The sequence below is a fragment of the Pseudomyrmex gracilis genome, unplaced genomic scaffold, assembly GCF_002006095.1.
Source record: "Pseudomyrmex gracilis isolate BER0280 unplaced genomic scaffold, ASM200609v1 scaffold_40, whole genome shotgun sequence".
NCBI classification, from domain to species: Eukaryota; Metazoa; Arthropoda; class Insecta; order Hymenoptera; family Formicidae; genus Pseudomyrmex; species Pseudomyrmex gracilis.
In genome coordinates, this window is record NW_018020624.1 from 43,783 (window position 1) to 59,647 (window position 15,865).

At 33.1% G+C, this 15,865-nt stretch overlaps 1 protein-coding gene across 3 annotated transcripts in view; it reads left to right on the forward strand.

Moving 5' to 3' along the window:
• LOC109852940 (glutamate receptor ionotropic, NMDA 2B) overlaps window positions 1-15,865 on the forward strand; it is a 72,341-nt gene that overhangs the window by 20,822 nt on the left and 35,654 nt on the right. For 2 of the 3 annotated variants that reach the window (XM_020424580.1, XM_020424579.1), the window contains exons 1-2: window positions 12,966-13,339; window positions 15,508-15,691. In XM_020424580.1, coding sequence (XP_020280169.1) covers window positions 12,988-13,339; window positions 15,508-15,691 — 536 coding nt within the window. In that variant the 5' untranslated portion in view covers window positions 12,966-12,987. Of the gene's footprint in view, window positions 1-12,056; window positions 12,236-12,924; window positions 13,340-15,507; window positions 15,692-15,865 lie in introns of those variants that run through there. The other variant, XM_020424581.1, reaches the window with a different exon arrangement.

Here is a 15,865-nt window from a genome sequence, read left to right on the forward strand (position 1 = left end):
TGAAATGAAACTAAGAAACGAAAGATTTGTTTTTATTTTGTAATATTAACTAGTTATCGTAAAACTTTATCATTAATATCGTTATGCTATGTTCTTATTAGTACGCGCAATATCAAAGAAAGAGCTACGCTCTCTGCGTAATTTTGAGACCAACTTGTTCTTGCTTAATTAATCGTGTTCCATTAATGACAAAGCACGTCGATGAGAAGTAATTTTATTTTCACGATCGCAAACTTTCACGTTGCTCTTGTGTATAACGTAACTAATGGAAAAAATAAAGATTTAAATATTAAATCATAAAGAATTGTTTATCAAATAAAACAAATACATTGTATGTCATAATATCGGCTTCGAAATCAGTGAAAATGAAATTTTAATTAAATCTTTTTATCTTTACACATATTCTTCGCGCGCTTCAAATGTGATTCTAGCTTTTCAAGTTGGACGAAGAACAAGCAATGAGCTGAACGGTTGAAATTGAAGTGGAGACGATGGCGTTCAAAAAGACGTGAATCATGAGATTAAAAGTTTTTGACCGTACATTTGAAAAATTGCTACGAACGCGAACGGAAACTTACACGGACTTTACGCGAACAAGAAATTTAATAAATAGTAGCTCTGAAAATATAAAAATATGTCAATTATATTGAAGAAAATGAGATGATTATAATTTAGAGAAGAACTATAAAGAAACCAACTATTGTATTAAAAACTTTCAAAAAAATAAAAAATAAAAAATATTCAACTGTAGTCAACGAATATCTTTGTATCTAAAAATTACTAGAATAAGTTATCAGAATAATATAAAGATAAAATAGTAACTTTGACAACTTTTTAACTTTCTTTTAATTAAAATTATATGATAGTTAAATAGCATTTATTCAAACTTAGAACTCAATTTTAAGCATATGATAAAATAATCGCGGAGAAAGAATAATATCTTCTGTATTTCACAGAATGGAGAGAAATTCGCGCACGAGAGACAGAGTTAAACTTTACGAGAATATTTGTGCAGTATAACGAGAATTTCATAACTTCGGTAATATCGGAAATTCATAGTGAAAATAGAAAAATTTTTGAATTTGCGTGATCTACATTCTAATCATTCTAAAGTGTAATAAGTCAATTTCTTGTACGATTATTTGTCTTGTTTTAATTATTAAAACAGCTATAGTCTTGTTTTTTAAATTATTATTAAAATGTCATAGTACAACACAGAAAGAGATACTAAATTTAATAAATATTTTACACAAGTAGAACGCATTATTAAAAAGTTGTTTTTACATTAATTATAAATATTATTTTGTTCATGTACGGTTTGTTTTTCTGTAATTAATTAAGTTGGCAATTCTAAAATTTTTATTTTAATTGCAATAAATAATAAAACATTTCAAACTTAAAGGACAATAGTAATTTTTTTTGTTAATTAAATGTTTATAAAAACTATATATATTTTTATATTTTTTCTAAGAGACAATAGAATGTTATTGCAATTTTTATCGGATATACTGTTATCTAACTGTAAGATTACTTTAGTAATTTTCCTTGCCAGCCATTTCAATCTCATGTAATCACGCAGTTCGATTTCCCTTTTTCCTATTTCAGTTTGTCGTATAACTCGGCGAATCGAAAAAGACGGAGCAGAGTTCACTCCTCGTTTGAAAGTGAATATCGTTTTGGAAGGGTAACAATCGTGAGTCAACGCTTGAGAGGTTCAATTATTGGAACAACATGACTTCTTTTCTCCAATACTGTTCAGAAATTATAAAACGACGAGAAAAAATGTAAAAGATGGTAGCTTTATTCCGCTTTATTTCGATTTTACTATTTAAAACAAACTTTTTTTTTTGAAGAAATTTTATTTCTATAACATTTAAAACTTTTTAGTATAAAAAATTGTTACTAGGACAGAAAATAATGTGAATATAATCAACAATTTATATTTTTAGTTTTATTTACTTTCGAATCACAGCGTGTAATTGTTTATGATTTAAATATCTCTTATAAATCACATCAACAAAAAACTTTCAAAAATAGTATTAGAATTAGCTGCTCCGCTAATAGTAGGAGAACATCGAGAGACATAGTTTTGTTCGTATCTGTGAACACACTATATTAATGCAATGAGCTTGTCTCAAATCTGTATCTTTCTATTTCGTTTGAAGTCCCATTTCTATCAATAATTTTGACAGTACATCGAAATGCAAAATGATGCAAGTTGACGTTGTCGAGATCTTGTCGGATAACGTTATCCGGATATTTCCGTGAATCCAGTTATCGCCCATTTCCCCTTGGCATAAATAGCTCTAATTCGATACATTTCGAAGCAATCTTGGCAGCGTCGGGATATATCTCTTGAATCTATCGGATATTACATTTATTTATTTATTATTGTTCAAAATGTAGCAAAATGTCTTTCAAATCTTTTATCAAAGAACTTGCTAAAGACATAAACATAATAAACGCGATTTGTGTCGATATTTATTTTGAAATTTGTCAGAACTGGTTTTGTGCACAGTTATGTGCAGTGACATATATCCAGATAACGGTCTGATCCTTTTACGATTTGTTCCGTTCTATTTATCAATGTCTCAAAAATGTCTCAGCGACCTTTTTGCTGTATCGATATAAAGAAGTGTCACGACTATCCTATTGACGACTACTCATTTGTCTCTCTACTCTTTGCATCTATAAACTGCATCTATTTGCTCTCATTGACGTTTTCTGATAGAAAACTGAAACATCGATCGAACGTTGTCAACAAGATCAGTTCTGAAAATACAGTAACGACGTATTGTACGCGTTATCGGCACTTTCCTTCGATGTGAACAAATTCAATCTGACCTATCTTAGAGAAAATTGTATTTTGCAAGCTAGAAACATTTTTTGTACACGTCAAACATGAGATTACTGTGTCAGTAGCGCCAATGGCGTCACACAGTTTGATAGAGTAGTAAAATGTCATCTCAGATTAAATTGAAAGAAATAGATTTTAAGTTTATTAGACATTTGTGTAACATGTAAGAATCATATATATGTTTATATTTTAACGATTCTTTTACTACACACTTATATCAGTTTATTTATCATAATCAATACATGACAAATAGATAATACTAAGTATAGTTAATTTAATTGCAATAACATTTAATAGTCCATTAATCCAGTAAGTTTTTCATTACGATTGGAATTGTTCAGTTTGATGTTTAATCCTTTGAGCCTTTTGTTAATCGAGTTCTGTTTCATAACTATGCATAACTACAATTTCTTAAATGCCACTAGTGTCTAACGAGCAAGATCTTGTTGTAGCCCGAAGTGTTTTGTGTTCGAGTTTATGCGATATTATTCAAGAGACTCAGCAAGTTTGCTCGCAATGGTCATCGGTTGCGGGATTCTGTATCACGTGACTACGATCCTTCCGAAGTACTTTCTGAAATCCTGGACTTAACCGAAGCCGACACGGCTATCTCGCTAAACTTCGACGTTCGGTTTCCATTGGTGATTCTACGAGTAGTGCGCGATGTAACTTTAAGTTTGCCTACAAACCTTTGGAAACAACCAGAATCCTGCGCAAATGTTTCTACGACGAATTTCTTGTTGCGAAACGAGTGTGGACTTGTTTATCACGTGTGATCTCATTCTATCTTTATAAAGTTAGTTCTGATTGTCGGGTCTCGGTCGTTGCGAAGCGCTAATTCTACTGTTCGTGCAAGCTTAACAATAGATTAAACGTGTAGATGGCCTGCGTTTGACAAGTTTCCATTCCGCTATACAATGTGTTTAATTTTGTAACATTTGTTTAACGCGACAAAAAGCCGTTTGAGCTTTGAATCTGTTTTTACTTACGTTTACATTTGTTTAATTACGTGTACACATCGCAGTATACGTAATTTATATTTTTGAAGTTTTTTCCTTCTAAAGGCATATTAAAACAATCAAACTATATTTTACAAAATACATATTGCGTAAATATGACAGTTATTGATTTTGTTGTACGATCTATAAATTAAAAAAAAATGCATTCTATAGATGATCGAATTAGGTTAATCAAAGGATCAACAAAGTTCTAAAAAAAACTGTCTGTTAAAACGCTTGTGTCACGTTTACGTAATAATGGATTTATTAAACTTGATATTTCGCGCGCGTGTTCGTGCCGACGTCATAAAACGCGCCGTTCCGCAGGGAGTATGTCATAATGCAAATTTTCTCCCTTTATCGTCTATGTGCTTCGTGGATAACGCCAATTTCCATAAATCCGATCGAATGCGATTTACTTCGTTTTCTTCTAACACACCGAGAATTTTATGTTTCTTTAATTTTTGAAACACAAAAAAAGCGGAAAAACGGTGAATAGAACGATATAAGAATGAAGAGCAATCGAGGTCGGTGACGTTTCTGTTGACTTCTGCGCTATTCTATCGGACTTGGCAATAGATAATGGATATCCCAGAGGAAGAGAAAGAATGAAACGTGATAGAACTCTATCTATTCTTCACTGTTCGTTGTTGTTCCAATCTACAACGCCTTTTTTTTTTATATACATTTTCACTCTATCGAACGTCATACTGTCGACGAAACTGATTAACGAGCGCGTTTCGAAAACGATAGAAAAATCCTGATCTCGTGAAAAATTACACAATGAAACGCATTTATCTGTAAAACCATTCTTTTCTATATCCAGTTATAGTTTCTACGCTCTGCTACACTTCAAGCGCAATACGTAGTTATGTGTTTGTAGTTTTGAAAAAAACGTTTAACGAGAAAGAAAAAGAGAAATATAGTTTTTAAAGAAGTCTAGCGCAACTAACAAGAATGTATCGACTTTTTATCGGTTCTCTAGCTCACGGCTGTATCTAAGACAGGACTTTCTAAACAAAAAGTTAACACAAATACAGTCGCGCAATACTTTGCTGTAATTACCAATCAATATGTATCTATGTACGTGAGACGATTGATAAGTATCTGAAAAAGATAAAAACCAATTTATTAAGTTGAAAGGTATTTATTTTTCAATATATATATATATATATAAAAGAAAAACTTTTTAGTATAAAAAATTGTAAGTAGGATAGAAAATAATTTAAATATAGTCAACAATTTATATATTTAATCTTATTTACTTTCGAATCACGTGTAATTGTTTATGATTTAAATATTTCTTATGAATCACATCAACAAAGAAGACGTTCAAAAATAGTATTAGAATTAGCTGCTTTGCTAATAGTAGAAGAACATCGAGAGACATAGTTGTGAAAAATTTCTTTATATATATATATAGTCGCTTTCTATTTTGATACACTTTAACTACCGCTTTTCGAAAGCACTTATATCACTTCGGCAGAACGATTTCTCAAGCTTTTTAAAATATTAAGATATCGATGCGATAATAAACTAGCGGCTGATATTTATTCTTCTAAAAGATGACACTTGTCAACAACAACAACAACAACAATGTGATATTATTATAGTCACAATATCTATGTGTCGTTTCGGATACTTATCAATCGCTTTTCAAATTACACGCCGCGGAGGTGGCTTTCCAACAGACGATGAAAATCTCAATAATTGGCTCACGCGCGCGGTCCTTAGATCCTCGTGAAATTATCAAACCGATTAATTGCAAGCGTCGTAATTGCTTCCGGTCAATCTTGCCAATACTTGGCAAAGAAATACTCATTATAGCAGCAGTGAATATGAATATTGTCACTAGAAATATTGTCAAATTATCTACGCATAATAATCACGAAGCTGTGTTTGATTTCGAACTTCTTGCGCGCGGCAATGGGTTACCTGAATATTAAATTTAAACACCGAGTTATCTCGCAGAGATCTCGTTGTGTCAATACTGTTCCATTGTAAGCGTTTAATATATCCATCTGTTGCGTTCGTCGTGTTATACGCTTTATTCCGCTGAACGTAATACAGGTGTTCGGTATCAAGAGAATAAAAGAGCGGAGAAAGAGAATTAAATAATAGAATTAAATACCGAGAACACTTTAGTATCTTTATAGAAAGATTAAAGGATTTGTAAATCCAATTACCGACACATCTAAGTTCTCTCAAACACATAAAATCCTACAAAAGAGAGAGCTTGAACGCGTAAGAATTTATACATGTAAGCACTTTTAAAGAACAACGAAATATATAAGGTTCCAAGAGCAATTCGTAGAATGTTTGTGCGAAAATATGTATGTGTACATATGAATATATATACGTGTTCACAAGTAAATTTTTACAAGTGAGTTTTTTTTTTAATTGAGTTTTCAATTCTTCAATTTATATAAGATGCTAGATTTGCATCACGTGTGTGAGGGACCCCCCAAACTAATTTAAAATATTGCGAAAAAAACTCTTCAGCCAGGAGTCGAAACTGGAATCTCCGGCTTTCCGCGGGCCGTGTCGTGCATATATTTATATATATATACATACATATTTCCGCACAAACATCCTGCGAACTGCTCTTACAATCTTATATATTTCATTTGAATTTTCGAGGAGCTTAAGAATTCAATTGCACTTTTAAAGAATTCGAGAGCATAAAGAACTCTTGATCATAATTCGAGACTTGGCTTGCGATTAAAAAACATTCGCAAGTGTGGAATCAAAATATTTTTTTCTTTCAGTATCTCCTTGAGTGTCGCGTGCCACTGGCGGTGTCATCCGAGAGATAGACACTTCCTCAATGTTTTACAAATTTTCCAATCTGTACAAAATACTACGATATATCGCGAAAAAATCAAATTTTGTCTTCCTTCTCTAAGATAAATAACATATATGTGTGTTTAACTTCAATGATAAATATACTATATTCCACGTTTTTGATGTGTCAGATAAATTCATATAAACGCCATTGAAAAGTTGTTGTGTCAAAGTGTCTTATCTCGTTGTGATATGTGTTACTCGTATGCTGTGCGCATAAATTAAATTTTAGAGAAATAAAGCACACAGAGGCGTGAGATAATTATCACGTCATAAATTTAATTAAATCTACAAAGTCGAACAAGTACAAGTGTCAGTGAAAAAGAAAAAGTTTTGTAGCCTTCAATTGTGTGATGCATCATTCTTTGACAATGATAATGACGAAGGTGCGAAAAAAATACGTTATAGTGACTGAAGGAATTGAAAGTAGAACAGAGCATGCATCGATCATTTGTGATCTATCTAACCCATGAATATGTCGTTCCATGTTAATGGTGCACCTGACTGACCAAAAAGAGACCGTGAACATTATTCTATAAGTTAAAAAAAAAAAAAAAAAAAAAAAAAAAAAAAAAATTAGAAACAAAACTATCCGTGGTTGCGACTTCAGAGAGAAAGAAAAAAAAATGCGCGGCTTGTACGCTCTCTTAATAATGGGCGCATTCGTCGTCTTAATCAACGGCGGTGTGAAGTCGCGGGATAATCACGGGGGCAAATTTGGCCAACAAGAATTTACTCGTGACAACAAGAACGTTTCGAAGACGCCCCTCACTATTGGCTTGATATTGCCGCATACGAGTTTTGGCGTGAGAGAATATCTCAGGACCATCAGTAAGTCCGTCAACAATCTGCACAAAGGTCATTCGAGGAGCAAGAATCCGTCGTCCATGTTCTCATTCCTGGACAAGTACACGTTTAGCCAGCAACAGGTCAAACACACTATGATGAAGCTCACGCCGAGTCCGACAGGTAAATGTTGTTCTTGGCTGATCGAATTTTGAGAACACGTTTTATTTTGACGAATGTAGCATTACTACTCTGACGTTTTATTTATTCTTTTCATTAATGATCCAATTTTTATACATTTCTCATATTAGAAAAAATTTAGACATTTATTAGTAAATTAGAATTTTATTTAATGTTAGAATGTTATTTGTTGTATCTTTAATTAAGTCTTTTGACTTAAGATTAGAAAATTTATATACATTTATAAAAATATATATATTTATATAAGATTAGAAAATTTATTTAATTAAGTCTTTTGACTTAAGATTAGAAAATTTATATACACAAATCTCTCTCTCTCTCTCTCTCTCTCTCTCTCAGGATAAATACCTATTACTGCAACGACTAGATGGAATGTGATGAGACCTCAGATAGATAAATAAACCGCTGTGTGAGCATACGGAGTAACTATTTGCTTTGTGGCAGGTGTCACAATAATATTCCTGGTTAATATTGCAGTATTAAAGTGGACAGATTTTAAAAGAATTATAATGTAATATTTTTATATTTAACGTTAGTAAATCCAATAACAACATTAAGCTGGATAATAAGATTATAAAATTCACACTATCTACATAATTCTCTCACAAAATTTTTCTTAATGCACATCTACACAATATTCGCGCAGCATTCAATAAAGGTAACAATTACCAAGAAGCAAAATTATCTGCAATACTCGTCCTAGTGACGATGTTTTTTCGTTTACTCGGTACAGTGTTACGCTAGCGTCGTGTTCGAACATCGTCGAACAAATATGACCACGCACGAAGTTCTCGTAATTTCCCGTCTGACGACATTGGTCCGGAAGATTCCGCCGCGGGAAATATTTTTTTTGCTCGCTGTTCTGCCGCGTGTGATGTATGATCTGTCAGAATTAACATCCACAGGCGGTGCGTTTCTCCTACATCCGAAAGATGTCCTGGCGAACTAATATTTCAGGCTTAACTCATATGTTTGCGTGACGACAGCGAGATGAATTTGATGTCGGTGTGTTTACGCGTTCGCTACCACAGTGTATGTGATTCTCGCACACACCGGAAATTTTCTTCTCCGTCTAATATTTGGAAAGGCTGTTTCAATCTTCAATGTTTACGCGCACTGTTTTAAAGTAACAGCCAACGCTGTTAAACTTTGTAAGTCATTTTTTCCTCCAGGTAAAAAAAAAAAAGAGACAATCTGGTAAGAAACGAAACTGAGATATTTACTTGACACACACGTTCAATGTGTATTTAATTAAACTTGCGTCTTCAATTTGCACTTTTTCCCACGATAAAGAACTTAGAAAACCATAAAGTCGCACTTTTGTTGCTCGAGGTTTACTCACATTTTGCCGCAACGTCGTATCTTTCGCAAGCGGATTTCAATTAAGTAAAACCTCAGAATTTATATGAAAATATATGAAATAGTTGTCACACATATTAAAATTTCATAAAAAATACTCAGCTAGACACGACGGAATAAGTAGCGATGCAAATATACGGCGCTTTTCTGAATAAATTCACATTATATATATACTTAGTAGAACAAGACGACATATGGTCAGACGTGTCGAAGTGTATATGGAAGGTATACGGGGTTTTAGTCAGACAACCATCATGAGGCCACGTTTTTCATTCTGTTTAAAAATATATTTATTTTAGACGGTAAAAGACAATAGGATATCGATCACACAACTATGAAACTCTGTCTCTTGGCGAGCAGAATTAGTATGCTAATTAATTAGTATGCGGTCAAGTCGACTATTGATGTGCAAACGTTGAGCCGCAAAGGCCAAGGCAGCGTTCCCCAAGCCGGCGGTCTCTATTACGGGATGTGTGATCATTATCGATATTGTAATTACCGGCGAAATATCTTCGCGGCCTAATTGTGTGGAATCCACGATTTATCAGGATTGTTGTTTATTGGTAATTGTTAGTCGAAGTAAACGCGACTGATTTCAGACTTACCGATGCAGATGAGTTTCAGTTGTATTAATTGAAACCTCGCCGCGAAAGCATGTTAAATCGTATGTAAATATCAAAATAACACCGCAAACACAGCCACGCGAAAGATAAACTATTTTGACGAATTGTATTTAGTTAATAATTGCGAATATGCGTCGGTTGTTGTTTTATACATTAAGGCAAGACACTGCGTTGATTATAACATATATATATATATATGACATATTTACTCATATATATAAGAGAGATAATTCGATGAAAATAACAGTTCGACATTGTAGAATTAAATGAAATCGGACATGCACATTCATACGTGTAATTAATTTGAAAGTTGTAGATTTAGCGGATAGGACGAGTAACGTTTATATATTTGCTAAATTCAACGCATTTAATTTAAATGCCCTCCGGTGTTATATGTGGAAGTCCAACATTCCATTTAGGAATTATTACTTTTCGCGAAACATGCAAAGTCGTAAATAACCCATTTATCGGTTTACACCAAACATTATTGAGCTGTATATAACCTGCTCGTTAATAATACTTGACGAGAATTTAAAAAAAGCGGCTTCGACTTGTCTAGTTTGTCGCATTCGTTACTCTCTTTGAACGTTTATCGTTTTCAAGAGTTACCTACCCGATTGTGATGTACATTTCAAAACAAACGCAACATCGCAAACACTGTTTGTTATATTCATGCAATAAAATTTAAGATAAGCGATCAAGGTTACAAGTGAAATAAATATTTACGTTAAAAATGTTACATTTAAGAAGCAGTGCGTGTTTAGAATTTTATTTTACTCGATTACATATTTTTTTTAATAAATGTTTTTTTTTAATAAATGTTTTTTACATACTTCTGATCAATGAAACATTCGATTATCATACTATTCTGGGAACAAAATAATTCTTGTATAAATTTGACGCGCATGTTACTTATATCTAGAATTTTCTGTTAATATTATATATATATAAAAATATTATAAAAATATTATAAAAACATTTAAAAAATTTTATATTAACGCGCAATATTATAAAAATTGCGCGTTAACATAATTATGCTTACTTTCATTATTATCGTTTATTTATTTAATTGCCAGGAGTTCCGTATATATTATTTTGTACTGTTATACTACGGTTGCGTTAGTAATAATAATACACGAATTTCTACATAGCGGGAAGTGTTCTGAAATAATATTTGTTGCTGCTGACGTGATATATATGTTCCAAATCAAATTAATTAGTTATATATACATTCAATATATATTAAAGAGTAAAGATTATTATTCCGCATATTGTACCTATTCTCAATATTATAATTAAATTTATCGATAGAAATGAAGAAACAAACAGTAACGCAACGATTAGCGTGACAAAGTGGATTACTATATTACATGGTAACGTATATTTAAAAAAAACTATTAATTGCCGCACTTAATGTGGTGATTATTAGCGTTCAAGCATAATCTTCTTAAAAGTTGTTGTTTCATACCTAACAGAAGATTCTATCGAATACTGGATGAGATCTTTCAATATTGTCAATATTTCTACAGTGATTATTTTCACTAGAGAACAACTCATTTGATAAGACAAAACAGTGATCTTGTATTTTATAAATAAAATAACATTTTATCACGCAAACATATTTCTGAATTAAAAGATGCATCCGCAGTTGGGAATTAAATGCTGTTGTAAAGCGTAAAGATTGAAGTGACGCAAAATTCAGTCATTGTTTAAATCCACATTTTCTCTCTTGGAGTTATCGATTAGCAGAATAAATCAAATAATGGGTGGACACTAGCAAGATAAAAATCTAGTAAACTCCAAAACTTGAAGTTATATTCTGCACCCTGAAACAATAGAACTTAAGTTGTAAACGAGGTCACTCGGTCAAGCGTGTTGTTGCGTGAAGCGGGTCGAACTGCATTCGTGTGGACGGAATATCGTCGTTGCTTTGCCCTCTCGCTTTTCGAAAAATGGGTGAACGCTTATGATAAAAACGCAGAAATTTAGTTGAAATAACGCAGCGTAACTACAACGAGGGTCGCGAAAACTCAAACTGAATCACTTTATTTCTGCGGCTAATCGATCACGCAATAATTTCGGTATTTAATGGATTTACGCGATAACAATCTATTAAAGTGTTGTAATTTGAATGTCGCAATGTTTATCATGCATTTTTCATGGTAAGTCAATAGTAAAAATTCTAAATTAAGAAGGAAAGAAATATGGAAAAAAATATTTTCATTTATATAATTGTGTCAGATAGTAATTCGAGATTATGTAATTTATATCAGAGTTATGAAGTAAAATTAAAACTTTCTTTTATGAAAGACGAAATTTTAGGGGAAGTAAAGTAATTCTGTTTCTTAAAGTTATCGTGCTAATGTGATGCAATAATTTATGTTTCAGCGATTTTAGATTCGCTTTGCAAGGACTTTCTTTCTGTGAACGTATCGGCCATCTTGTATCTCATGAACTATGAGCAATACGGACGTAGTACGGCCAGTGCTCAATATTTTCTCCAATTGGCCGGTTACCTAGGAATTCCTGTGATCGCATGGAACGCCGATAACTCCGGTCTCGAGAGGGTAAGCTAAAATAAAAAAAACGGTAGAATTTTATTGTAATCATTATCAGACTGAATAAAAAAAAAAAAACATAATGACGTCTTAGAAAGTATAAATAATTACAGAAACGTACAAAATTTGCAAATTAATTTCAAAAATAGTAATAAAATAAAAAGTAAAAAAAACGTACTGATGTTGAAGTAAATATAAACATGTTTGAGAAGAAACAAAAACAAAATGTCAGCCAAGACGTCAAAGTAACGTTTCTTCTGCAAACTAGCGACAACTCTCGAACTAATAAATTTAAGTCAAATATTTGTTAATAAACATTTACTGCGTCATTTCTCACACTAGGAGTCTTATGCTTCATATATGGTTCTATTTTTCGTCTTGTTGTTTTAATCTTGAAAGCATTACATTTTCTATTTTATTTAATTCGAAAAAAGTTATATGATATCTCCGACACGTAAAGAATATTTGCTTGCAAGTACGAATTTGTTTTTCATGTTGAAAAGAATCTCTTGAATTAAAATGCGCAACTGAGAGATGCGCAATTTAAATAACTCAAATTTTATATATTCTAGAAGTAGTTTTTTTTTCGTTTACACACACAAAACTTAACTTAAAATTACTCGGAAGTGTTGCGCATCGTCTGTGTGCATGCTTTGCCAGCTTTCGTGAAACATTACGAGAATTCCATTGGTTTGCAGCGGGCGTCACAGAGCAGCCTGCAGTTGCAGCTGGCGCCGTCGCTGGAACATCAGACCGCGGCGATGCTGAGTATCCTGGAGAGATACAAGTGGCATCAGTTTAGCGTAGTCACCTCGCAAATAGCTGGTCACGACGACTTCATACAGGCGGTCAGAGAGAGAATCTCCGACATGCAGGACACATTCAAGTTCACCATACTGAGCGCCATTCTGGTCACTCAACCGCAAGATCTACTCGAGTTGGTCAACAGCGAATCCCGAGTGATGCTGCTCTACTCCACCCGGGAGGAAGCTACTCACATCCTGACCGCTGCCAAGGATTATAAAATTACTGGTGAAAATTACGTGTGGGTTGTCACGCAGAGCGTTATTGAAAATCTACAGACCCCGAGCCAGTTCCCGGTCGGCATGTTAGGTGAGTAGCGGATATTACATATACCCACATATTTGCGGTCGCTAAATCCGAGCTTTCATGCGAGCTGAAAATACCGTTTCGCATTTTGCGTATCTCTGGTTTCATTTAATCAGCGTAAACTACATCTCATTGTATATATCACAATATATTTAAAATAACTTATTGTTAGAATAAAGTTGAAAATTATTGGTTAAACATGCTTTCTTCAAGAACAAATAATATTAAATGTAGCGTAAACTACATCTCATTGTATATATCAATATTTAAAATAACTTATTGTTAGAATAAAGTTGAAAATTATTGGTTAAACATGTTTTTTTCAAAAACAAGTAATATTAGATTTAATACACTTATTTAATAAAATTATTATGTACACATACACTCATCTAATATTGGTTTTTTTAACATTTGAAAAAAAAACACAAAAAAAAACACTCAAAACACTAAGTAAGCATAGCGTACATCAAGGAAATCAAGTAATATATCACGGAAAAGAAGAAACAACATATATATTTCTTTTACGCTTTGTATTTAGATGACTTTTATATTTCTGTGAAAAAAGTATTTACATCGCTTATGCGTTACCATTCAGAATACGCCTTCTTCGAGAAGAATGCACTTCTCTCGGACGGGTAAACGGAAGAGTTGTTCACACCGTGATCAGAATCGCGGAAAGAGAAAATTGATTTCTTCCTTGAGATTCAGTCGAGAATATCCTTGTGGGAAAAATAAATTCGTCGAATTCCATCCAGTGAACCGCGTAGAATAACGTAACACAGGTTGAATCTCTGGCGTCTGTGAATTTTTGCGTGATGCTAAAACTAGCGCGGTAAACTTATTCTCTTTGTATAAAATGGAAACATCTTGCGTTTTTTTTTAAAAGCGATTGCTGCGAGTCGAGTAGAGCAAAAACGTTGCTTCTATTCAATATTTCTCTCTGCGTGAACACGTTGATCAATCACCTTTTTCGACTAACGTTCAGCCTTTCGCTAACACAAAACCGCAGCATTGAATATGTTATAAAAAATTTTATTATATAACTGTTTAATAATTTTATTATATAACCTGCTTTGCATTTTGTTCACATTTTTGCTGCAGGCGATAAAGTCAAATGTGAAAAACGTTAACTTTCTACGCCAAAGTATCTTTCTTGCATCGTCCGCAACAAATATCACATTCAAGAACATATTCATACAATGTAGAGAAATTTTGTTGACTCAACTCTCACGGGGTTCAATCTCGTTGTACGCGTTGGAGAGAAGAAGGTGACTATACAATTCTTGCGTGAATCGCCGATATTTCTCGGCCTTGCGATAATTTTTCTTCCTCTCACGTCCTTCTGGCATTGTCGATATTTATGGAAATGTTTTGCGCCGTCTCGCAATTAACAATCTGGCCAAATAAAATGTTGTTGCAAAATACAAATAACATAATTCTTTTGTAAAAAAAAAAAAAGAAATATACATGGTTTGTACATATCGACAAATCATTTCCGTGCAAAATAAACTCGGCTGCGAAAATAATACATTCTCGTTGAAAAAATTTACCATAAAACTAGAGAAAACTCTTTCATCGTTATTTCTTTTTTCTCTTACGTTGTATATATAAACTTTATATTTTTATTCTTTTATTTAATTAATTTAGATAAGAACTAGCTAATATGTAAAATGTTAGTAAATGTTAATATGTAAAATGTTAAAATTTAAAAAGTTGCAGAAAAAATGGAATTTTGTCTTAAAAAAGAAAGGACAAAATTATATTTTATTTACATAAAACATATTTTTCTCTCTTCCAAGTAGCTTCATGTAATATAAACAGAACCGCGGATTTATTCAGAAATGACCGAGAAAAATAATCGAAGCAAGCCGATGCCGATTACTGCAAGAATCCAATTTCTCTAAACGTCCGCGTGCTCGGACAGAGCTGCGAGTATCAAAAAGGCCGAGCAATAAGCCCTATATTGAGAGATAGAATCCGTGTCTCGTGAATTATTTACAACCTCGCTCGGTTAGCTGTCCCTTTCCACCCGATTACCATCAGCGGTGGAAGGTGAAAAATACAGAAAATCCTGATGCGCCGATATGAATCGGTGATTGAATCCATATGAGAAGCAATATAAAACTCGCTGGTAATGAAATCGCTTTAACGAACTCGCTTGATGGTTGCAGGCGTGCATTTCGATACGAGCATGGAGAGCTTGGTAAGTGAGATCACGACGGCAATCAAGGTCTATGCTTACGGTGTCGAGGACTTCGTCAACGATCCGAAAAATGCGAATCGCAGCCTCAACACTCAGCTGAGCTGCGAGGGCGCCGGTGAATCACGATGGAGCACAGGGGATCTGTTTTTCAAGTAATCTTGCATAAGTTTTTCAAACGAGTGGATTTGTTTATCCAGCATTTTCGCAAAAATGTCTTCAAAAGAATTTCGTAAAAGACTTTCCGATGCGGTGAATCTCTGAAGAAGTTTAATTTTTTTAAGTATTTTGAATATTTCTTAAATTTTTATTAGATAAAATATTTCTCG